General features: G+C 42.6%; 1 protein-coding gene across 2 annotated transcripts in view; it reads right to left on the reverse strand.

The window, feature by feature from the left end:
• Positions 1-26,175, reverse strand: part of LOC129702619 (galactosylgalactosylxylosylprotein 3-beta-glucuronosyltransferase 1-like) — a 107,522-nt gene that overhangs the window by 10,960 nt on the left and 70,387 nt on the right. For both annotated transcript variants that reach the window (XM_055644447.1, XM_055644446.1), the window contains 4 exons: positions 14,627-14,787; positions 10,137-10,663; positions 7,822-8,118; positions 3,979-4,092 (listed from right to left, as the gene is read on the reverse strand). In XM_055644447.1, coding sequence (XP_055500422.1) covers positions 4,006-4,092; positions 7,822-8,118; positions 10,137-10,663; positions 14,627-14,738 — 1,023 coding nt within the window. In that variant the 5' untranslated portion in view covers positions 14,739-14,787 and the 3' untranslated portion in view covers positions 3,979-4,005. The remainder of the gene's footprint in view (positions 1-3,978; positions 4,093-7,821; positions 8,119-10,136; positions 10,664-14,626; positions 14,788-26,175) is intronic.

Raw genomic sequence — 26,175 nt, forward strand, 5'->3', positions numbered from 1 at the left:
CAGCATCCTTTTGAACATCCACTGGACTACAACAATTGTCCAGCATCAAGAGAAGTACTGCAAGGATAAAGGGGAAAACCTACTCATCCGATACAGGTACTACGAACTGGAATTCCTGGAGAACCTTCATCATGATGAAGGATTCGGCTACAGTGCCATCAACACAGCTAGAATTACCCTGCCTGTTCTTTTTTCAAAACAGCTACAGGACAACAGGCCATGGGGTCACTGGCTGGAGGGAATTTGAAGGGTATTAAAACTCTAAACCCCTAGACTAGGTACACCTATAAATGGGATGCCAGTCGTTAAACCACACTTCAGGGGATCCCACCAGCCAGAGCCCTAAACCTGAACCTTCTATGCACTAAAAACATATGTTAAAGGCACATGGAGCAGCACAGAGTGTCCAGTCACTACTCCTACTTCAACTGGACACCATGCTCACAGCTTCAGACCAGATCTCAATCATTTGTTCAGGGAATGGTCAAACCAGACCAGGAACACCTTATCCAGTCATAAAACCGGGCTACCCGCCAGAAAAACACGGTATGTGCCAAGACCCTATTACCTTATATAGACACAACCTAATTATGCGAGGGAGATGAAAAGCCTTGTGGGTTGGTCACAAAACACCTTGTGGTCGGGTAACAAGCTTTTTTGAAATGGCTCAAGCAGGTTAAAGCTCCTGGGATAAAACTAACATGTATAAAGTTGTCATCCCACAGGAGAAGCTTCCACGTCAACGGCAAAAGAATGGACGTGCCTGTAAACCACATCCTGGCTACAGCAGAATAGTGGGGGTAAAACGTTCAGAGAGAAATAAATTATAAACTGTTGACAAAACCTGTTTTATTTGCAGGAAGATTCCAATCTGCAAATATTCAAATTAGCCAAGGGGAGCATTTAAAATTCTTCAGTGTTATTGTAAAAATACCATTGGTTTTTTCCTATAAACAGAATCATTGGTTGATTATGATAACACGCTTCCTCCCTCAAAGGCTTCGGCAGCGAGTGATATAAAGCTGTTACAACGGTTTGAAATCACAGAGCTTTGAAATCTTCACGAAGTCACTCACGTGACTCCGAAGTAAAATAGTAAGATTAAACGAGAACTTACCAGTTTGAAGTTTGATCTGTATTTTATGAGGAGTTACGATGAGGGATTACGTGCCCTCCGCTCCCACCCTCATTACATGGATCAAACTGATAATTGATGTCTCTTTATTCTTTACTATGTTACTTCAAATACGTGTCTGTCTGTGATTCCACACCGCTGCTTTGAAGTTATGCCGCAATGCGTCCTGGGGCGGGCTTCTTCACGTAATCCCTCATCGTAACTCCTCATAAAATACAGATCAAACTTCAAACTGGTAAGTTCTCGTTTAATCTTACTATTAACCATATAACCATATAACAATTACAGCATGGAAACAGGCCATCTCGGCCCTACAAGTCCGTGCCGAACAAATGTTTTTTCCCCTTAGTCCCACCTGCCTGCACTCATACCATAACCCTCCATTCCCTTCTCATCCATATGCCTATCCAATTTAAAACAATGTACAGATATTTAGTGGTATTTTGAAATCTGCTTTGCTGTCCAATAGATGCCATTTATCTACATGATACAGATAAATATCAACGTTGAAAAATTCTACATTTAAAAAATGACTTTTAAAACTTTACACACAGAGGGGAGTTCCTCCATTGTTTGACATCCTCTCTCAAATTACTCAGACCATTTCCAATTTCCTTCATGTTTGAGCACCTTACAAATTGCGAAGCAGGAACTTTATCCTGAGGTTACACAAAAAAGCTGGAGAAACTCAGCGGGTGCAGCAGCATCTATGGAGCGAAGGAAATAGGCAACGTTTCGGGCCGAAACCCTTCTTCAGACTGATCGGGGGGCGGGGTGTGGGCGGGGACAAAAAGGAAAAGGAGGAGGAGCCCGAAGGCTGGGGGATGAGAGGAGACAGCAGGGGGACTGAGGAAGGGGAGGAGACAGCAAGGACTAACAAAATTGGGAGAATTCGATGTTCATGCCATGGCCATGGCCACAGCGAGCAGCACCGGAAATTGGAGGAACAGCACCTCATATTCCGTTTGGGGAGTCTGCATCCTGGGCATGAACATTGAATTCTCCCAATTTTGTTAGTCCTTGCTGTCTCCTCCCCTTCCTCAGCCCCCCTGCTGTCTCCTCCCATCCCCCAGCCTTCGGGCTCCTCCTCCTTTTTCCTTTCTTGTCCCCGCCCACCCCCGCCCCCGATCAGTCTGAAGAAGGGTTTCGGCCCGAAACGTTGCCTATTTCCTTCGCTCCATAGATGCTGCTGCACCCGCTGAGTTTCTCCAGCTTTTTTGTGTAACCTTCGATTCTCCAGCATCTGCAGTTCCCTCTTAAAAACTTTATCCTGAGTTTGAGCGCTGGAATTAACTCCAGGTTCCAGAGATTTAAATATGTATAAAATGCATTGTTTGCATTGCATGATGTTCCATCCATTTGGGTGTTGTTGGGAAACAGGTAGAATTTGCTGAACACCTTCGCTCGGTCCGCCTTGGGCTACGCCTTCTCCTAGTTGCCAAACACTTTAACTCCCCTTCCCATTCCCACATATCCATTTCTACCCTGGGCCTCCTCCACTATCAGAGTGAGGCCAAACACAAAGTGGTGGAACAGCATCTCATATTTCGCTTGGGCAGCTCACATCCCAGTGGTATTAATATTGATTTATCTCACTTCAAATAACTCTTGCATCTCCTCTCTCTGTCCCTCCCCCACCCTAGCTGTCATTCTAGTTTCACTGTTGTCCTGCTGAGTTTCACTGTTTGTATTACTTGTTATAGCCTTCACAGCCAACAATGGACCATTGTGGGCTCCACCCTTCCTTGATCATCATTGCTGGCTTTGATCTGTCTTTTTGCATATCGTTCATTAATTGTTCCATATAATCTCATATCTCTCAGTTCCCTCTCCCCTGACTCTCAGTCTGAAGAAGGGCCTCGACCTGAAAATTCACCTATTTCTTTTCTCCAGAGATGCTGCCTGACATGCTGAGTTACCCCAGCTTTTTGTGTCTATCTTCAATGTCAATCTTTACAATCTTTGATTGGTTGCCTCTCCTCAACTGCTGCACCTCCAACCCATCCCAAGCCCCAACATTTCCTTGGCTTCTCTGGGCTGCTTGATGCGCCTAAAGATTAAACGATATTTATATCTCAAGATTTTTTACTGGAAAGCAAGATTTTGTCTTTAATCATGGTCCAGAATTGCCTCGCCCCCTACACAATAGCTGTCTCTAATGAAAGGAAATGTTGCTAAGATGCTAGACCCAAGAAGAGCTACACAGGAAAGGAATCACCAATTAAGAAACAGTTAGACAGGTACATGGATAGGACAGGTTTGGAAGGATATAGACCAAACCACAGGCAGGTGGGACTAGAGAAGCTGGGACATGTTGGCTGTGTGGGCAAGTTGGGCCGAAGGGCCTGTTTCCACACTGTATCACTCTATGACTCTATGATTAATGATCTTCAGATGCCCGGCAATGACTAAGATCAAATAGTGATGAACATGTTATTAAAGACATGGAATAGTTGAGAAACAGAAAGGCATTACTTTCAGTGCCTCCCTTTAAGTGCAATAAATTGAAATCTAGAGTTCCAATGTTTAGTTGTGATCATCTGCCATGTAGTAAATACATTCAGAAAGTTTAGAAAATCAATAAAAATGTGTCATTATTTAGCAGTTAAAGCTGTTCAGCTGTATCTAAAACTAGCTGATTTTACATTTAATGTCTGAAATTCGAGGTTGTTCTAACATTGTTTTTGTTAAAGCTTAACAACTTTAATAAGTTTAAATACGTGAGTTGGGAAAACATTTAGATTCCAGCTATCAGTTCACTTGAGCAATGAAGCTTCAAAGTCCAGACCAAAATTAAAGTAGATAAATGTTAATTATTTAATATGCATTAAATTGTGACTTACAGGAAATGCCTTCAGTCTCAGTAAAGATCACACTTCCACTCTTGGATCAGTGAATCCATTCTTTCCTTCATTAATGAGAACTGGTTTCTCAGTTCGAGTGTGCCAGACTAGGATCTGCAAAATGATCATATATAACAATAGCAATGTCAACTCATTTTCTTTTGTACCCAAGCACGATGCATTTCAATGATTCAAACCACTGCACTGGCCAACGGCTTGCAGTTGCTGGAGGAGCAACTTGGTTCGAGGGCAAAGGAAGTTTAGTGAGTGTGACCACAAGTGTTTTGCTCAAAGTTAAGCTACCGGTCCTGTGACAATGGTTTGACTCCCTGTAGGAGTCAGAAAGACCACTGTTTAGTTTCATTTATTATTGTCAAGTGTACCGAGGTATAATGAAAGGCTTTTGTTGTGTGCTATCCAGTCAGCAGAAAGACAATTACATGATTACAATCGAGCCATTTACAATGTATAGATACATGATAAGGAATAATGTTTAGTGCAAGGTAAAGCCAGCAAAGTCCGATCAATGATAGTCCGAGGTTCACCAAAGAGGTAGATAGTAGTTCAGCACTGCTCTCTGGTTGCATCATGAGTTTACAATCTTCAGTTGTTGAGTTAGCAAGAGTTTTATTCTAATTTATTTCTCACGCTACAATATTTGATTCATAGCTAGGAAATTACAATGTAATATTTAAAACTAATTCTGCATAACTTACAATGTGCATTAAAAACCATCAGTTTATTGGCTGATAACTTTATTCCTACCTCAAACCCAATTAGAAATTTGCATCATAAAATCTTTTGTGTACAATACTGGAATGTGAATCCAAGAATTGGCCATGAATAACAGCATTTGCGGCTGGTCTGCCAAATCATGTTGTTATGATCAATAATAATATTCAAATAATAATAATGTTTTATTATTAATGTTTAATGTTTTAGGTGTCATTCCTAATTGTCACTGTATGTCATGTTGTCACTTGCGAGCGGAGCACCAAGGCAAATTCCTTGTATGTGAATTCTTGGCTACTTTCATTTCATTGCACATCTTGTATGTGTATGTGACAAATAAAGTTGACTTGACTTTATAAACTTATTCAATCATTCATTCATTCATTCATTCATTAATTCATTCATTCATTCATTCATACATTCATTCATTCATTGGGGTGGGAGATTGCAACCTTCACGCGGTCCGCCCTGTTTCGACGAATGCAATCAACCCGGCGTGCACAATCAAATAAGATCAAATTGAACAAGTTGTCCTACAACTTTAGGCTGTGCACGCCATATGCAAGAAGAAGAAGATTATTTCATTCATTCATAAAGCCATGGAAACTAACAGCACGGGCCTTTCAGCCCATCTCATCCATGCTGACCTAATCCTATTTGCCCCCATTAGGCCGTGAAAAACGTGACCACCAAGATCATGAATGGTGTCTTTCCAGCAACCACCTTGAACACGCTACAACACTAACCTTAGCAGTTATGATCTTCAATGGACTGTGTCTTTAATTGAACTACAGACTCCATTTCATTTTGTATTATAATGGTTAGCTAGTATTATGATTAATGTACTATATTTTTGATAATTACAGGTCCACCATTGATTTTCTGGCACCCTTGGTTCCAGAGCCTTGCTGGATTATCCATTTTGTCCGGACAACAGAGGTCACGTAATAATAATTCAACAATACACCTCTGACCCACTAATTATCCCCCTCTCGTGCCTCTAAAGGACCATGGACTCTTAGAAATTTAAATAAAGAATTAACAATTAACAAAGAAGTAACCAATTAACTCAGGACGGTGGCAAGCATCCTGAAAGAGCATGCACCATATGCAATGTTTCGTATTTTTGTCTGGATTAAATGAGGTGCTAAACCATCAGTTGCCGGATAATCGGTGATGGACCTGTATGTATTATCTGTGTGCTATCGCATTTACAGGCATATTCAGAACTGCAGATGCAGGTTTACACAGAAGATAGATACAACATGCAGGAGTATCTCAGCAGGACAGGCAGCATCTCTGGAGAGAAGGAATCGGTGACATTTCTGGTCGAGACCTTCTTCAGACTCTCTGAAGAAAGACCTAGGAGATCTTTTCTCCAGAGATGCTGCCTGTCCCGCTGAGTTACTCCAGCATTTTTTGTCTATCTTTACACAAAGTTGGATTCTAGTTGCAACTCCTTCGCAAATAAAGCAGCTCATGTTTGCATGTGGCACAACCTCGCCTTGGTAGCAAATAACGTCTAAGCCGCAAAAGGGTAAATGGAAACACAGAGGTGTAGACAAAGAAGAGCAAGAGTTGTCCAATTGGCACCTTGAGCCTGCTCTCCCATTCAGTGCTATCACAGATTGTCATCTATTTCAATACTATATTTGTTTTCTCCCACACTGCTTAGGATGCCCTTTGTGTCCAGAAATCTCTACCCCCCTTCTTACGTGCATCCAACAGGCCTCAACCTCCTGCAGAAGATGATTCCACAGGTTCACAATCCTTTCAGCGAAGATGTTTCTCCTCATTTCAATCTAAAGCAACCTTCAAGATTCACCATTCTAAACATTTATTTCCTACACCACCAGCACACATTGTCTGCCAAATGCACCGTTTTGCAAAATATACTGTGGTTTTTGACAAGAAATATCTCAATCTCAAACTCACAATCACAACCATCAAAGACAAAAATGGAACAGGTGAACTTTCAGAGGTTCCCCTCCAAATCCCACACCAACCTGAATCAGGAATATATTTCTGGTTCTTCTTCATTGACAAGTCTGAATTCTGTCTCTGTCTCTCTCTCTTTCTCTCTCCAATGGTGGGTGCCTTAACCAGAAGAGCTGCCGCAGTTCTAGACGCGGGCTCATCATCTCCTTCTCAAGGCAAAGGCAATTATTAAATACCGGCATTAACTTGGGCCTTGCGAAGAAATTAATTTTTTTTAAATGACACTAAAAGGCCAACGATTTGCAGGCTCCGACAATTCCAATCGCCTACATAAATCCAACATTACCTGGTGTTCTTGTAGATTTAGAGGTTTGTTTTGGGGATCATGGGTTGGGCTGGTTGCAGTTCACTGTTCTCACCTGCTGTTATGCATTGCATCTTGAATAAGTCTGCACCGGCTTATAGCTGGAGAGAAGGTTTAAAGTACAACACACTAAGAGTTTCACCTGGTGAAGGTTAGGAAATTAATAATGGACTTCACCCCAAAGGAACGGTACATTGATTGTGACCATTACAAACAAGATGCATTACACTGGCAATGTTCCTTGTATAAAAGGATCCAATAGTCAATTTACAATTGACCACTGTTTCTTAGTAATGCCTATTTTTGGACATTAGCTCAAAAACTTTAGAATGAGTGGCTTGTCTCTACTGATTGACTTTCAATGTCATGGTTTGATTCGAGTTATTTTTATTTTTATTTTATTTATTGGGAATTAAAAGAGTAGGCGACATGTATGAAATGGAAAATCTGGTATCATTCCAACAATTAAAATTAAAATTTAAGCTGAATGACAACCAATACTTTAAATATCTCCAGATCTGTGATTTTATGAAGAAATATATACAAAGATATCAAACTAGAATTTTAGACCCACTGGAAGAAGCAATGAATATTAAGGCTGACACAGAGATTAATATCATATCTATATAATAGTATCTTAAATAGAGAAGTACCATCAACAGAGGCACTTAGAGAAGACTGGGAACGAGAATTAATGATAAAAATCATGGTTTGATTCGAGTTGATGGAGTGATATACATCTTAGAGGTTTGTTTGAGAAAGAGTAAACATTCTATGCTAAATGAGACTTGGTTGGAACGTTACTCTACTTTAGTGCAGTTTGAAGCTTTAGGTTCCAGCTCTCTTAAAGTTACAAGTTCGCGCAGTAAGCTGGTCTCCTGGTATCCACCCTTCACGCCATACAGCTGGAAGTTGGCTGAAGATTTCTCAAGTATCAGTTTAACGTTGATTGCAAAGCCCGCCATATCAATAGCGAAAGGTCGATTTGGATCAAAGACAGTTTTCCAACCCACGACGTTCCCCGCAGTGTTCACTTTGGGAGATTCGTACAGCAGCCCACCGACAAAAGCCACAGGCCATACCGATACCTTTTTAGTGAATCGCATCTGAAAAATATCAATAGAAGGTGTTAAGCTTATTATAAACTGCCTGTCTTCACTTTTGTTGCCTGATAAATATAAAACAGAAACCTTTATTTGACCATTCACTGCATTTGTTAACATACAATTCAGCTCTAGTTATTTGATTTTTAAAAAGGATGCTGGAAAGTTGAAAGAAGACAAAAATGCTGGAGAAACTCAGCGGGTGAGGCAGCATCTATGGAGCGAAGGAAATAGGCAACGTTTCGGCTAGTTACCTAGTTATTTGATCGTAGGGTTATCCCCAAGACACAACTATGGTCTGTTTTTTGCCTATTCATCCAACTTTTCAATTGCTATTAGGTTTTCCACATGCCATTTTATGTATCCTAAAACTTCTATAAAGTCACAGGTTTCTATTTTAATAACATGTGTTTCATCCAACATCATTCCTAAAGTTTATCTCAAAAACACTGATTTCTGACTGTGAATATTGTCAAGGCTTTACTGTCAAAACCTAGCAAAGAGTATTTATTCTCTCCAGACTCTTTTGAATTCCCTACACATCCTTAGCACAACTTCAGCACAGATAAAGGCCTTGCACAATCTTGGTCTTGTTTACCCAGATTAACTGATACGTAATTGGATATTTATTTGTTGTGTTGCCTTTAATGTGTCTATAAAGCTGCAGCAAGTGAGAATTTCACTGTTCTAGTCCAAGTGCTAATGACAATTAAACACTCTTGATTCTCGTCACTCCTGACGTTGGTTCTCAGCATTCATAGGTTGACAATAAGGAGGGGACAGTGTATCCACACACAAGACAGAACATGTCTTTAATATTCAACTTGGTGGGACCAAGCGCAGGCGCGATAATCGATTCGCTGAACACCTTTGTTCAGTCTGCCCAGGCCTAAGTGATCTCCCGGTTGCTAAACACTTTAACTCCCCTTCCCATTCCCATAATGACCTTTCCGTCCTGGGCCTCCTACACTGCCAGAGTGAGGCCCATGTGCAAATTGGAGGAACAGCACCTCATATTTTGCTTGGGCAGCTTACAACCCATTACGATGAATATTGAATGTTTTCACTTCAAGTAACCCTTGCTTTCCCTCTCTCTCTGTCCCACCCCCACCCTAGTCTCTGAATAGTTTCATCATCCTCCTGATTAATTTTACTGATTGTATACTTCCTTGTCACCTTCCCGTCAGCCAACAATGAACCATTGTACATTTCCTTATCAATGTTTGCTTCGATCTGTCGTTTTCACGCCTCATAGAAACATAGAAACATAGAAATTAGGTGCAGGAGTAGGCCATTCGGCCCTTCGAGCCTGCACCGCCATTTAATATCATGGCTGATCATCCAACTCAGTATCCCGTACCTGCCTTCTCTCCATACCCTCTGATCCCCTTGGCCACAAGGGCCACATCTAACTCCCTCTTAAATATAGCCAATGAACTGGCCTCAACTACCCTCTGTGGCAGAGAGTTCCAGAGATTCACCACTCTCTGTGTGAAAAAAGTTCTCCGCCTCACCCTTCCATATCGCATGACTCACCTTTTCATACCTCTAGTTTCCCTCTCCCCTGACTCTCAGTCTGAAGAAGGGTCACCTGTTCCTTTTCTCCAGAGATGCTGCCTGTCCAGCATTTTGTGTCTATCTCCAGAGACAAAATTCCCGTTCTCACCTACAGGTTAAACCTAGTGTATCTCTCAGCCCAGTCTACCAAATACTAGATGAATCAATAACCAAAGTGCAATTTTCCTATTCAGAAGCTCAAAACCCAGCATGATTCTGATGACACTAATATTAATTGCAGAAAAATATAAGGAAATATTATTTAAAGTATCTTTGCAGGAATGACTTTATCGATTTGTAGAAGCTACCAGGTGTGATTAAATGCTCATTATGTTGGTGCCCACTGAAATTTAAAAAATCTATAATGGAGCACGTAGAGTGGTCAAATGGTCAAAATTTGTGAAATGTAAGAATTGACTATTTCATTTTTAATACGAATATTATTTTTGATTAACAGCGAGCACCTCCTCAAAGAGTTCCAAACTGTAGGTGTTATCATCATCGGCAAAGTAAACAACACCCTCTGATGAATCATTTGGGATCAGTCTGTCTCTCAGCCAGCGGAGGCCCAGGTTTCTCTGCAGGGTCCCCCTTGGAGCACGCGATGATGATTTAGTGAGGCCCAACCTCACACTTTTTGGACTTTGAACGTTCAAATGAGTGAAATTCAGTCCACTCTTCTCCAGTAGCAGTGCAACCAAACCAGTCCTCCGGGGCGTGTCCTCCACAACAATCCAGTGCAGGTTCTGTATGTGGAGGAAGGTATTAGCTAGTCTGGTCAGCTCTGCTTTCTGCACAGGTCTGATGTAGGTTGGTGTTACCACGTAAATGGTTGGCAAGGACTGCGACCACTGGGGCGGCCTAGTGTAAACATATTCCAGCTTGATGTAGGTCTGAGTGCTTGCTGCCTGATGGTGAATACAGACACCCTGTTCTTCTTTGCTTTGTGAACTGTTGACGAGTGCTCTTTTTGTTCCATTGTCTGGCTCCTCTGAAAATAAAAGGGAAGAAGATAGTGATTATGGCCTTGGGCCGATCAATTAACAGCACCATCAATGCAATATCATTCACTTGATCCAAGACTGAGAAAATGCAAGCTGATCTTTTTCATGCTCATTTGCAATCTGTAGAAAATTGGACCAGTTCTTATATTTTCTGTTATTATTTTACATATTCAGCATAAAACAAAAATGTATCCATGATCTGATGAGAGATATTACCTATTTGCCATGGCAATATCAAAAGTGTGAGCATCAGGGGCCATTAGCAAGAAAATATATATTTATAAAAGCATCTTCCATGAAACTCCAAGCGCCTTTTAACGTGAATTTAGAAGTTTACTGATGTAATACAGGAAATGCAATAGGCAATTTATTAACGGGCTAGTTTAAATCAGCCTTTAATATGGGTAAGGGGCAGAAGAAGTACAGGGGGGGGGTGGGATGAGGATATGAGAGAGGATAAGTTGCAGGGATACAAATATAATGGGAAGAGGAGAAATTGGTTGACTTGCTGTGAGCCAGTATGGACCTGAAGGGAAGAATAGCCTCATTCTGTGTTATAACAAGTATGTAAAATGTCCTATTCTTGAATATTTCCTTGTATCCATTTCTAACTACTGGTGAGAACCTTGGAAAGTAGTTTGGCAGTTTATGCCCCATCGAAACAAATAGATAAAAAAATTAAGTTCTAGAGAAGTGGAATAAGGCTTTTTGCACAGGTTAGGCAAAGGTTCACTTGAACCTCCTCCAACCTCATCTACTGTATCCATTGTTCAAGGTGTGGACTCTTATACATCGGCGAGACCAAACGCAGACTGGGCGATCATTTTGTGAAACACCTTTGCTCAGCCCGCCTGAACCAACCTGATCTCCCGGTTGCTGGACACTTTAATTCTCCTTCCCATTCCTACACAGACCATTCTGTCCTAGGTCTCCTCCATTGTCAGAGTGAGGCTAAACACAAATTGGAGGAACAGCATCTCACATTTCGCTACAGCAGCTTATAACCCAGTGGTATGAATATTGATTTCTCTCACTTCAGGTAGCCCCGGCATTCCCTCTCTATGCTTCTCTAGCTTCTCACAATAATTTTGGATATACCTTGGATATACATCAGGCAATGGATATTTATCTCATTCATTTTAAGACACACACCCACATCTTGATCTTTAATGCAAACTACCCCCAAGACATCCCCATTAACTTTCCCGAATTCACTAATCTTCATCTTTCTCCATGGTATAAACAATGGATAAATAATCTCATCCATGTCCTGCGACTTCAAACATCAATGTCCACTTTCATCCTTGAGGAGCTCTATTATCTCCCTGGTTATTGTTCTTCCTTTAATATCTGGGCAACGGTAGAGCTGCTTCTTTACAGCGCCAGAGACCCGGGCTCGATCCTGACTACAGGTGCTTGTCTTTCCGGAGTCTGTACATTATCCCCTTGACCTGCGTGGGTTTTCTCTGGGATCTCTAGTTTCCTCCCACAACTCCGCGAAATGATCGCCCAGTCTGCGTTTGGTCTCGCCGATGTATAAGAGTCCACACCTTGAACAATGGATACAGTAGATCCTAAGAGGTACAGGTTTGTAGGTTAATTGCGGAGGATAATGTAAGTGTGCGGGGATCGCTGGTCGGCACGGACTCGGTCGGTCGAAGGGCCTGTTTCTGCGCTGTATCTCTAAACTAAACTTACAAAAACTCTTTGGATTCTCCCTAATATTCCCGTTAAAGCCATATCATTCCATCATTTAGCCCTCCCGATTTCCATCAGTACACTTGTGCGTTTCCTTACTTCTCCAGCGATTCATCTGATCCCAACAGTTTGTACCTAAAATTGCCTCCTATTTTTTTGTAACCAAAGCCTCAATATCTCTTGTTTTGCAGGGTTCCTTCCTCCCGATCACCTCGTTGTTTACTTTAGCTTGAACATCCTTGAACTCTCACTATCTCACTTAAAAAAGCCTTCCACTTACTGGAAGAAGGGTCCCGACTCGAAATTAGATGCCGCCTCACCCGCTGAGTTTCTCCAGGACTTCTCATTCATTTACTGGATATCCCGTTGCCCGCACACAACCCATTCCATTAATCATAAAGAAAGGAAATTAATGATAAGTCCAACAGGGAAATTATTTTCTCTGGATATTGGAAACTGAATCTGCCGACTATAAAAATGGATGAACCAAGCAGCTTAGAATCATGTGTTGTCTTTCCACTGACTGGTTAGCACGTAACAAAAGCTTTTCATTGCACCTCGTTATATGTGACAATAAACTAAACTGAACTAAACTGGCCTCAAACTAAGTGTGTAGGGATATGTATATTGCATCTTCTTGCTTGTTTAGGACTAATGCAGTAATTCTAGCTTAAATATCCCTCCTTTGGGGTGAGAATGTAACACAAGACCGCAATGTCAAAAGGAATATGTGGCCCAAGATAGCATTATCATTTAGATACTGACCTCATTGGCATTAGAGCAGGAACTGATTTATGCTATTAAATTATCCTCTGTCTTCACAATTGACAACGACAGGAGAATTTATTTCTAAAGCTGGAAAAGCCCAAAATACCTTTCTCTTTGTTTTTTGAATTGCCATGCCTAGTTTCACCCAAACAAGCTCAGGAAAGCTTGTGATATGATAGAGTGATAGAGTGAACAGCCCATGAAGGAATGCATAGGCACAAAAAACTGGAGTAACTGGACAGGCAGCATCTCTGAAGAGATGGAATGGGTGACATTTTGGGTCAAGTCCCTCCTTCAGACTGAAAGTCCCAGGAAAGGGAAACGAGAGATATAGATGGTGATGTAGAGAGATAAAGAACAATGAACGAAAGGCAAAGAAGTAACGATAAAGGAAACAGGCCATTGTTAGCTGTTTGATGGGTGAAAACGAGAAGCTGGTGCGACGGGTGGGGGAGGGATAGAGAGAGAGGGAATGCCAGGGTTACTTGAGATTATAGAAATCAATATTCATACCACTGGGCTGTAAGCTGCCTCAGCAAAAAATGAGGTGTTGTATGAGATGAGATGAGTTAACCAGGGTGTTGCAGACGGAATGGTTTCTGTGGAAGGCAGAAAGGCATGGAGATGGGAAGATGTGACTAGTATTGGGATCCTGTTGGAGGTGGCGAAGATTTTGGAGGATTATGTGTTGTATGCGACGGCTGATGGGGTGAAAGGCAAGGACTGTCTCTGTTGGAACAAGGGGGAGGGGGAGCAAGGGCAGAGTAGCGAGGTGCCGAGGAGACATGAATGAGAGCCTCATCTATAATGGCAGAGGGGAACCCCTATTCCCTAAAGCATGAGGACATCTCGGCTGTCCTGGTATGGAACACCTCATCCTGGGCGCAGACGCAGTGTAGACGGAGGAATTGGGAGTAGGGGGTAGAGTTTCTGCAGGAAGCTGGGTGGGAAGAAGTGTAGTCGAGAAAGTTGCGGGAGTCCGTGGGTTTGTAATAGACGTCAGTGATAGAGACAATGGGATCAAGAAAGAGGAGATAGGTGTCAGAGATGGTCCAACTGATCTTCCCCACTGACTCCCATAATTATCTCGACCCCACTTCCACGTAAATAGCTGGACTTTTCAAAGATGCTGCTATTTATTGTTTGAAATTGAAGGGGGAGCACCAGTAATTTCCAAGTATTTGCTCCTAATGTTTGTGGCTGAGTACATTTGAGAAGGAAAGTGTTCATAACGGAGCCAAGAACCAGCCTGAAGAAGGATCTTGACCCAAAACATCACCCATTCCTCTTCTCCAGAGATGCTGCCTGACCCGCTGAGTTACTCCAGCTTTTTGTGCCTATCTTCCACATGGCCACATCAAATATGTTTATTGAAAATGTGGTCTGCAGCATACATGTCAGGAACATGAAAGGCAGCATTAATTCATAGCTAAAGAATTCATGAATAATGAAAAGTCACACGGGGCCACAAAGTGTTCACCTACTTCTCTTAACGGCAAAATAAAAATCTCTTGAGTTCTGATGCCAAATAGTCAGCAGTATGGTCCACGGTAAAACAATGAGGATTGCAGTGAGAAGGTTTCTTCGTCTTGGCATTTTGTTGGGAACTCACAGTTGGAAAGGTGCCTCATTTCTTCATCTATATCTTCAAGCAGAACAGAAAAATAATATCACAGATCCAGACCAGAAAAGTAGATATACTTGTGTTTGGTGTGCCTTCAACCAAATGAAATAATATGATAATTTAAACGGTGCACTTGCAAAAATACAATGACTAGTAGCCGAGAACTTAAGTAGTGTAATATGATGTTCATGTTTATTGCATTCATCTATATATTACTATAACTCTCATCTTGTTTGTTTGTTTGTATGCGTGCGCATGAGATCCCACAACCCAGCCAAAATGGTACACGATAGCACTACAATTTTTGGCCCACCTTACCATTGTCCTGTGATGTAAATCAAACAGGTTTTGTTCAGATTGATGATATTTTTTACGAGTTATTGACATTTTAAACTTTACAAAAATCACTTTTCAAACCACTTTTCCACTTGCCCTGACCGTCAGCCGCATTCAACATCACAACGATGTCACAATGCGATCACGAATCTCATTTACATAGAAAATCGCGATTTTCAAAAAAACAGTTTAAATCAAATTCTTCCATTTTCATTAACAGCTAACATTGTGTTAAGGTTATTTTAAAGAAAAAACACGATTTTCATTGAAAATTGCATTAAAAAAACATCATGATTTTCATTGTGTGTGGGGGATGGGTGGGGGGATAAGGAGGAGGGTTCATTTTTCAAAAAATGCCGATTTTCATTGTGTGGGTGATATAGGGGGGGGTAGGGAGTGGGGGATAGATGGAGAGAAGGACAGTGGCGGAGGTGAGGAGAGGGGGAGTGTGATGGGGAGGTGAGGAGTGGGGAGCAGGGAGATAGAGGGAGAGGAGGGGGTAGGGAGGGTGAGGAGAGGAGAAAGAAAAGGGAAGGTGAAGAGGAGAGAGTACTGGGGATGAGGGGGAATGGAGGAGGATAGGGGTAGGAAGAGGGATGGTGCGGCACAGTTGGGGGAGGGTTGCCGTGACTCTTGTCACAACGGGGATCTCTGGTGTCACATCGGGAACCCCTCAGCCGTGCCTGCGCGGTTGGGGGCTATGGGACAGTGGTGGAATATTGCCTTGGGCGACTGGCCCAACGGGTCCCCACCTGGTCCAGTATTACATTAATATATATAGGTTGAAGAAATAACTTGCATTTATATAACTCATTTCACATCTCAGAGTCCCGAATGCATTATTATCAATGAATTACTGTAAAACATATTTACCATCATAGTGAAGGGAAGCACAACAGCCACATTTAGACAAAGCAATGTCCATCATATAATTTAGTGACAGATAAAAATGCTGGAGTGACTCAGCGGGATAGGCAGCATCACTGGAGAGAAGGAATGGGTGGTGTTTCGAGTCGAGACTCTTCTTCTGAAGAGTTACTCCAGCATTTTGTGTCTATCTTCGGTGTAAACCAGCATCTGCAGTTCCTTCCTACACTATAATTTAGTGATGGTGATTGAAGTATGCCATAAAACATGAAACACAGATTCAAAGTGACTGAAACAAGATTTTCATTGTGGTTGCGTAATGATCTGGACCTCAGCCCCTGTAAGGGCAGTGGACACAAATCAAGTCAGTGCATTCAAAAGGGATTTGGATTGGTGTGTGAGGAAGATTAAATTGCAGGATAGGGGAAAGAGCGTGGGAATGGGGCTGACTAAATAGTTCCACAAAAGGGCAGCATGGCCTTGAGGGGATGAATGGCCTCCTTCCGTTCTGCAATAATTCCACAATTTTGCTCAGCTCTGATTGTTCCATAATATGATTAACCCGAACTATAGAAATAATGAGCATTACACTCTAAAACTAACCAGGCAAAGAAAATATACAATAACTCATTAAATATCACATTATTTTGGTGCAAAGAATAATCTGGAATCTAATTTGTGGAAAGTAAGTGGAGGCAACGGGTTAAATGCTCGAGTGACTCTAGGAAACGGTTGTTGTCGTCAGGGAAGGAGATTAGAAACACTAGGAACTGCAGATGCTGGATTACAAACAGGACACAAAACTGTAGCAACTCAATGGGTCAGATAGCATCTTTGGAGAACATGGATAGGCAACATTTCAGGTTGGGATCTGTAATGTAAATGTAATGTAAATGCCAGCACCCCTTAAGGCCCGGAGTAGAAGCTGGCGAGTGTGCCTGTGCCTCGTGACTGATAACATGTGACCTTCTAGAAGTTTCTGTTAGTTGTCGGAAATAAACTCTTCTTACAAGATGTCGTCTCTGTTGGATGTGTATTCATTGTGCCAGCCACAACAGGGTCCTACAACAGACATTACATGCTTACACTATTTGTAACATCATTGTTCAATAAACCAGGGATCTCCCACGGTCTTGAATGTCTAAAGGCACCAATTTCCACAATTATTTTATAAAAAAGTCAACATGTATAATAAATTTAGCTGATGGGAGGAATATTGCTGCTGCTGCTGCTGCTGCTGCTGCTGCTGCTGCTGCTGCTGCTGCTGCTGCTGCTGCTGCTGCTGCTGCTGCTGCTGCTTCAGAGGCTGCAACTGCGGGTCTGTGGACGGCGGCACCGGGAGCCCGCGGGTCCCTGGAGGGAGACCGCTTTTCAGGGCTCCTGCAACAGCGACTTCTCCCGCCCGAGTTGCGGGGTCGAAGAGATCCTGGAGCGGGGCCTAACATCACTGCCCCGCGCGGCTTGGAATGGCCGCGGGACTCTGCGAGCGCACGCCGGGGGCTCCAACATCAAGACCCGGTGTGCGACCTCGCACCACCCGGCGTGGCTTTAATGGCCGCGGGACAATTGCCATCGCCAGCCGGGGGCTTTGACTTTGACTCTGTCATCCCGGGGGGGGGGGGGGGGGGGGGGGGGGGGGGGGGGAGGCCTCATAAATTTAATAAAATGTAGGTATGGGGGGGGGGTGGAGAGATGCAGTGGAGAGATGTTTTTTTTGGCCTTCCAACACAGCAATGTGATGGATGTTTATGTAAAATGTAAATTATGTTGTGTCTGGGGTCTATTTGTTTGTAATGTATGGCTGCAGAAACGGCCAAGGGGTCCAAATGACAATTAAATTGACTATTGACTATTGATTGAATGAAAGAGAATCCAATAGGAAACAAGCCTGCTTCTACTGAACAACAGCAGGGCCAGTTGTGAAAGTGGATTCATCAACACTAGCAAGGTCTTGCTCCAATGGTAGTTAAACCCCTTGCAGCTTTGTCATCCACATCTGGCCCAGAATAGAGTAGGAAGGAACTGCAGATGCTGCTTTGTAGGAAGAAACTACAGATGCTGGTCTTGACCCAAAGGTTCACCCATTCCTTCCATCCAGAAATGCTGCCTGTCCCACTGGGTTATCCCAGCACTTTGTGTCTATCTTAGGCCCAGAATGTATATTTGTTCTGAGTTCAGCATCTATACTCCCACTGGGCAAATGCACATTTGACAGGTTACAGTCAATATAAGATCACTTTGAAATTCCTTTGCATGCACCCACCCATGCACACATATATACATACATACATACATACATACATACATACATACATATATACATACATACATACATACATACATACATACATACATACATACATACATACATACATACATACATACATACATACATACACATACATGTACACATAAAATAACAATAATCGTCTATGCAACTCAGAGCTTATTTATAGTGTTTAACAGCATAATGGCTGCAGGGAAGAAGCTGTTCCTGAACCTTGAATGGTTGAAAGTGTGAAATGCTCAACCAACAGATGTCTTCTGCATTGTTGAATATTTCTAAAATGATATGATTTTCATTTTAAACAAAATACCATTGGTGACCCTACATGATCATTGTATTCATTTTTTTGATGTCTTGGTAACCCTACAGTGGATTTCCACCACAGCTGGACTTTACTCAATTGCCTCAGTTGATTGCTGTCTTAGTTAATATTACTCAGGTTGGTTGTAGGAAGGATATTTCAACACAAACCAAATAGAGAGCTATTTAAACCTAGATATTGAATAATCAATTTTGTGTTCCGCCAAGCCTGCAGACATTTTAATATCATGCCATTTCCCAGTTAATCGATTCTGTCTAATTACAGCAGAAAGAAACAGTGATGGATGATTCCATCTTTCATTATTCCATAAGGAAAACATCCCGCTGTCAGTGAGGTTTAGCCTTCACAAGTGCTTTGGCACCCATAAAGATAATAAAAATGTAGTGTGGCTTATTTTAGTAATCTTTTAAAGTCATACTTAGAGTGAAACATGCATACATATGTCAGAAGGAAACTGCAAATGCTGGTTTACATGAAGGGTAGACACAAAATGCTGGAGTAACTCAGCGGGACAGGCAACATCTCTAGATAGAGGAAAAGGGTGACGTTTCAAGTCAAGACCCTTATTCAAATTGAGTCTGAAAAAGGGTCTCAACCCGAAACATCACTCATTTACATCTACCCATAGATGCTGCCTGTTCCACTGAATTGCCTCAGCAATTTTTTCAAATTTAATATATCTATTCAAATGCTTAATATATGTCCAATAGTGGCTTTATGGTATGAAATTAGTTTGCTACTTGCTGTCGTTTGAATGAACAGAATGTTGATATTCAATCTGTTAAACATTGTATGAATGACAATCATCCTTCAAGTGATTGACAATGGAATCATTCCGATTCAGATACTTTAACAATGAACATCTTTTTTATGCCTTATGTTGAAAGAACATCGATGACCCGTTGTTACTGAAAGGATATTCTACCTTTAATGAGCACCTGCCAAGAATTGGTTTACATTATGGTGTTGACTTATCATGGTTTGAGTTCTAACATTAATATTTCATGCTTCATTTAGACGTCACTCCTTTGTTTATTCACCGTTCACTGCAAAAGATGAAGTGACTGTGAATCAGTGCAGTTTCTGTTGTTTCTGCCAATGGTAAAAGCAAACATTTAAAGAATACATTCCATATTACTGTTTACAGCAAACTCTCGCAATAACTAACTTAGTTTTAGTTTTTGAAATACAGCGCGGAAATGGACCACCGAGTCCGCACCGACCAGCAATCGCTGCCCGTTCAATGACAATCATTGAAATGAATGACAACCACCCTACGCACGTTAGGGACAATTTTTATACCAACCTAATTAACCTGCACACCTGAAGATCTCGGAGAAAACTCGGAGAACGGACAAACCTACGTACAGACAGTACCCGTGGTCCGGATCAAACCCGAGTCTCCGGCGCTGAAAACGCTGTAAAACAGCAACTCTACCGCTGCGCCACCATGAGTGCTGTCCCCACTGTGTGAGTGTGAGTACCAGGCCTGTCCCTGGTGCACTGCGTGTGGGGCGGGGCTCTGGCCTGGGAATTCCCATTTATGTAACCCCTGCCCAATGCCATGTTTCTTCCCACCCAGACTTGGGTTAAACTTTACTCCCCTTCACTTGGTTATAGCGGACAATCGGCAATATCGTCCACCATCCCCACTTGTGGTCATTATTGCAAGGGTTTAATTTAGTTTGGCCTAGTTTAGAGATACAGCGTGGAAACAGGCCCTTCGGCAAACCGTGTCCACACTAGGGACAATGTTTACATTTATTCCAAGCCAATTAACACACAAACCTGTAACGTCTTTGGAGTGTGGGGGGAAACCGAAGATCTCGGAGAAAACCCACGGGGAGAACGTACAAACTCCGTCCAGACAGCACCTGTATTCAGGATCGAACACGGGTCTCCGGCGCTGTAAGGCAGTAGCTCTACGCCATCGTGCTGCCCTATGCTGTATTTGTTAATCAGTTCATAACGAGTCTCATTGTAGGAAGACAATGGGAGGGTTGTAGGGAAGAGGAGGATGGTGGTGTGTGCAAGGGATAGTCGAGGTGACATGATTAAGGATACTGATGGTTTTGTTTCGGGATGATTGATAGGGAATGCAATGCAACATGATGATATGTCAGTTGGTTTGGAGGGACATGGAAATGCTTAATGGGATGAGTTGGGGTGAAGATCAGGAAGGGGACACAGAGAGAGGGCTCTGGAACCTGATGATATTGGTGACAAGGTGTGGGGGCATGAGGAGTTGTCAGCAATCATTAAGGAAAACGTTAAAGAAAGACTTATCTGGAAGATGGACACTTCAGGCTCATCAGAGCTGGCCTTGGTAGGCCCAGCCATCTCCAAATAATGTAAGTGCAGGCCTGAACTATTTGGTAAGATCTATTTCACAGCACTAGCTCTGATCCACTCAAGAGTTCCCGATTCCATACTACAATTTGCACAAATGAAATCCAAAAGAGCATTGCAGATCATTTGTCAATCCTAGTCGACATCTAATTTATCCACTGGCCTCCCGTGTTCTACCGTCTAGCACACAAAGCCATCGCAGATTGTTTTTAAGAATCTCTAGGCCATGGGAATGTGAATGAAATGCTCCGGTTTACTGGTGAAGGGTGACAATTACACAAGCTTCTTTTCTGGTGAGCAGTCAGGCACCAAACACATAATAATGGAAAAACTGTCCTTGGTGCCTGGTTAAAATCTAATTGATTTTGATAAAAAATCACTACTTCCTTTCCGTACATTAAGAATATATTGAAGATCAATTAATTTTAATTGGAAATAAAACCAGGAGATGCTGCAAAACATGGCAGGTCAGACAGAATCTACAGTATATAGAGAGAGCAAATAGATCTTATTGGGCCGACCTTCTGCTGAGTGGAAGGTAGACAAAAATGCTGGAGAAACTCAGCAGGTGAAGCAGCATCTATGGAGAGAAGGAATAGGCAGCGTTTCAGGTCGAGGCCCTTCTTCAGTCTGAAGATCATGGAGTGGAGCAAGATACTCCACTCGGCGAAAAAGCCGTAGTACTATGATCTTTGGTTCACACTGGCCGCCGGGTCCACTTTCATAGAAACATAGAAACTAGGTGCAGGAGGAGGCCATTCGGCCCTTCGAGCCAGCACCGCCATTCATTGTGATCATGGCTGATCGTCCCCAATCAATAACTCGTGCCTGCCTTATCCCAATATCCCTGGACTCCACAAGCCCTATCTAACTCTCTCTTAACTCCATCCTGTGATTTGGCCTCCACTGCCCTCTGTGGCAGGGAATTCCACAAATTCACAACTCTCTGGGTGAAAAATATTTTTCTCACCTCAGTCTTAAATGGCCTCCCCCTTATTCTAAGACTGTGGCCCCTGGTTCTGGACTCGCCCAACATTGGGAACATTTTTCCTGCATCTAGCTTGCCCAGTCTTTTTATAATTTTATGTGTTTCTATAAGAAATCCCCTCATCCTTCTAAACTCCAGTGAATACAAGTCTAGTCTTTTCAATCTTTCCTCATATGACAGTCCCGCCATCCCAGGGATCAATCTTGTGAACCTAAGCTGCACTGCCTCAATCACAAGAATGTCTTTCCTCAAATTAGGAGACCAAAACTGTACACAATACTCCAGATGTTGTCTCACCAGAGCCCTATACAACTGCAGAAGAACCTCTTTACTCCTATACTGAAATCCTCTTGTTATGAAGGCCAACATTCCACCAGTTTTCTTCACTGGCATGCAGACAGAGACGGCACGGTGGCACAGTGGTAAAATTGCTGCCGTACAGCGTCAGATACCCAGGTACGATCCTGACTATGGCTGCTGTCTGCTCGGAATTTGTAACTTCTCCCTTCTCCCCGTGACCTGCGTGGATCCGGGATCTCTGGTTTCCTCCCACGCTCCAAAGACGTGCAGGTTTGTAGGTTAATTGGCTTGGTATAATTGTAAATTGTTCCGTGTGTGTGTGTAGGATAATGTAGGTATGCGGGGATCGCTGGTCGGAATGGTATCGGTGGGCTAAAGGCCCTGTTTTTCTGCTGTATCGCTAAACTAAACAAAACTAATAGGTTTAAATATTTAAACTAGCTTAATTAAATGTAATAAAAATGCCAGTTGCCTTCCTCCTAACAGCCAATTGCCCCTTTGTCTCCCTGGATACATTGTTCTAACACATGTTTTAACAAGGCACATGGTCACTGCTCTAGAATGAGAGTGGGGAATCTGCAGACATTGGTTTTCTGTTGGACGTCAGTTCATTGATGCAGGTCGAGGGATCTAGGTGGAATGACCTTCTGAGCACAAGGCTACTCTCGAGGATAGCCTACTTAAACATTTGCTCAGGAGGAACTTGATGTACATCCCGCTTCAAGGTTCAAGGTTCCCAGCAAACTAATTTTTGTTTGCAATTTGTTAATTTGAGTTTGAATGTGGAAGACGTGTGGACAACATTAAGTCAATTTAAGTCCAGTTTATCGTCACGTACACGTGACAATCTTGCGTACAACACTACTGCCAGCACGTAGACTGTAGTAAATCCTTATTATACTTTAATTACACATAAAACTGCTGCAAAAAGAGAAAAAAAGTTGTGCAAAAAAAATACATTAATGCAAAGCTTAATTAGAAGAAGAGACAAGTCTGTGGTTGTGCAAGAGGTGGGTTCATGGTGTTCTGTTGTTGAGGTTGATTAGTGGTGTGTGGCTTGGTTCAAGAACTTGATGATTGATGAAAGTAACTGTTCCTGAACCTGTTGTTGTGTGCCTTCAGACTTTTGTACCTCCTGCCCAATGGTATCCGTGAAAAGAGGGTATGGTCATGATCCTTGATGATAGATGCCACTGTGGCGGCTCCTAAGGGTCGTGCCATTATACTGCCGAACCCCTCGGCACAGGAGTGGTGCAGTCCGGAGGCGGCCCTCAGCCGGAGGCTTTAAAAGGCAGGGTTTGGGTGCCATCTTTCTCTGGTTTCGTCCTCCCTTCAACCGGGAGGAATAAAATAAAGGTGCTTCTCAAACACTGGACTTCGTGCCTCCTTTTGAGACCCACGCACTACACCACCATCTTGAGGCATCACTTCATGTCGTTGGCTTCTCTGGTGGGGAGGGCTGTGTCCTAGATAGACACAAAATGCTGAAGTAACTCACCGGGACAGACAGCATCTCTGGAGAGAAGGATAGGGTGACGTTTCGGGTTGAGGCCCCAGTCTGAAGAAGGGACTCGTGCCAAAACGTCGCCCATTCCTACTCTCCAGAGATGCTGTCTGTCCCGCTGAGTTACTCCAGCATTTTGTGTCTATCTTTGGCGTAGACCAGCATCTGGAGTTCCTTCCTACACATTGCAGTGGGTGAGCCTACCTATAATGTCTATATCCTCTAGACATTCCTGCACGTTGAAACTACCATATGAGGCTACGATGCAACCACTCAGGATATTGTCTAAAATGCATCTTCAGACGTTTGTTCACGTATTGCAAGTGACACCAAAGTAGTTGTAGGAATCGTAGACTGTGATGATGATTATCAAAAATGACAGCAGCATCTTGTTCTGCTGGAGAAGAAGGCTGAAGAATGGCTGATGGAGTTTAATGCAGGTAAGTGCGAGCAGTTGCATTTTGGAAAATCAAACCAGGGCAGGGCCTTCACAGTGAAAGGCAGGGCTCACACAGTGTTGTAGAGCAAATGGTTGTAGGAGCACATTTATACAGTTCCCTGAGAGTGGTGTCTTGGTTCTAGGTTTCTTGGTCCTCCAAAATATTCCAAATGGAATTTAAACTGGAGGTGGTGAAGGGAGGGCTTAAGCCAGAAAGGGTTATTGGGAAGAAAGAGCTATTTTAAATTTAGTTGCAACTGGTTGGGTAACTATAGTAGGGTGGAGATTATTCCATGCTTTAATTGTGCCAGGGAAGAACAAATTGCTGTACACATCTGTCTTTGTAGTTGGGATCACAAATTGGATCGAATGCCCTCGTCTGCTCCTAATTGGTTTGGGTTTGGTGTAGGTCTTGTAAGTCATTGTAAGTCATTGTAAGTAGGTCATTTAAGACTGAGGTGAGAAGAAACGTTTTCACCCAGAGTTGTGAATTTATGGAACTCCCTGCCACAGAGGGCAGTGGAGGCCAAGTCACTGGGTGGATTTAAGAGAGAGTTAGATAGAGCTCTAGGGGCGAGTGGAGTCAAGGGATATGGGGAGAAGGCAGGCACGGGCTATTGATAGGGGACGATCAGCCATGATCACAATGAATGGCGGTGCTGGCTCGAAGGGCCAAATGGCCTCCTCCTGCACCTGGTTTCTATGTTTCTAGCAAAGATCCTATAGCGGAACTTTGGTTTCTAGAGCAACGGAGATGCGCTGTCACAGTGCAAATCCTCACCTGAAAGTGGGTGGCTGTGTTTAGTTTAGTTTAATTTAGTTTAGAGATACAGCGTGGAAACAGGCCCTTTGGCCCACCGAGTCCACACCGACCAGCAATCCCTGCACATTAATTCTACCCAGGGAAAATGTTATATTTATACCAAGCCAATCTACCTACATACATGTACATATTTGTAGTGTGGGAGGAAACCGAAGATCTCGTAAAAAAACCACGGGGAGAATGTACAAACTCCGTACAGACAGCACCCGTGGACGGGATGGAACCCGGGTCTCCGACGCTGCAAGCAATGTAAGGCAGCAACTCTGCCGCTGCGCCACGGTGCTGCATCAGGTGTCTGCAACTCTAGACTTTCATTAACGCAGGCCCAAGCCCCACCTGCTCAAATGCAGTTCCATCTGTCACTTCAATGCTTGGTTGAAGCTATCCTACCTATCATTCAATGTTGCAAATTAATTGTATATGACTGGCCAACATAATACTCTAGCTTTTAGCCAGTCTTAGATTTGTGTTTCACAAGCAAAAAAAACACTTCTCAAATCTTCCCTTCCAAGCTTGCTTAAGTGAAACTAAATTTCTCACTTCTGAAGCCACAAACCAGTGAAAGTACAATCAGCACCAAATGCATCAACCGTGTCAAGTTAATGGACCTATTTCTCATTTTGTTTTGTGCAGCACTTCACTCCACTGAGTACAATTACAACCCTGCCTCTCCTCAAATAGAATTTGGAGGTTCCCGACACAATTGGCATTCCAACGCACTGAAAGCAACAAAGAATAATTACATATGTTTTTTTCACTCCACAAGGAAGTGTTACCTAATGTCCAATTTCACATATGTGCACTACACCATTTCTGTCAGTGAGACATTTAGAGGCAGGATGTTTGAAAAAAAATTGCATCCTAAAAAAAAACACTTAATTGTAACAAAACCACACTTTGCTTTAAGCGTTGTAGGATGAGCAACTTTTTCTTCAAAATCTCTCTTTTATTTTACCCAAGATTAACTGGGCGAGCTATAGAGATGCAACAAATGCAACTGTAAAGAGTTACCAGTAGATAGTGCAGTTGGGTTATTATTAATCAACCAACTGTAAAGAGTTACCAGTAGATAGTGCAGTTGGGTTATTATTGTTGGTGCACTGAGATGCAGTGATAAACATATCCCGACAAATTATATCATGCATGAGTAGAATCAAACCGTTCACGTGTGCGAAAAGAGAAAGGAATCACACT

Source organism: Leucoraja erinacea, chromosome 13, assembly GCF_028641065.1.
Source record: "Leucoraja erinacea ecotype New England chromosome 13, Leri_hhj_1, whole genome shotgun sequence".
Classification (NCBI taxonomy): domain Eukaryota; kingdom Metazoa; phylum Chordata; class Chondrichthyes; order Rajiformes; family Rajidae; genus Leucoraja; species Leucoraja erinaceus.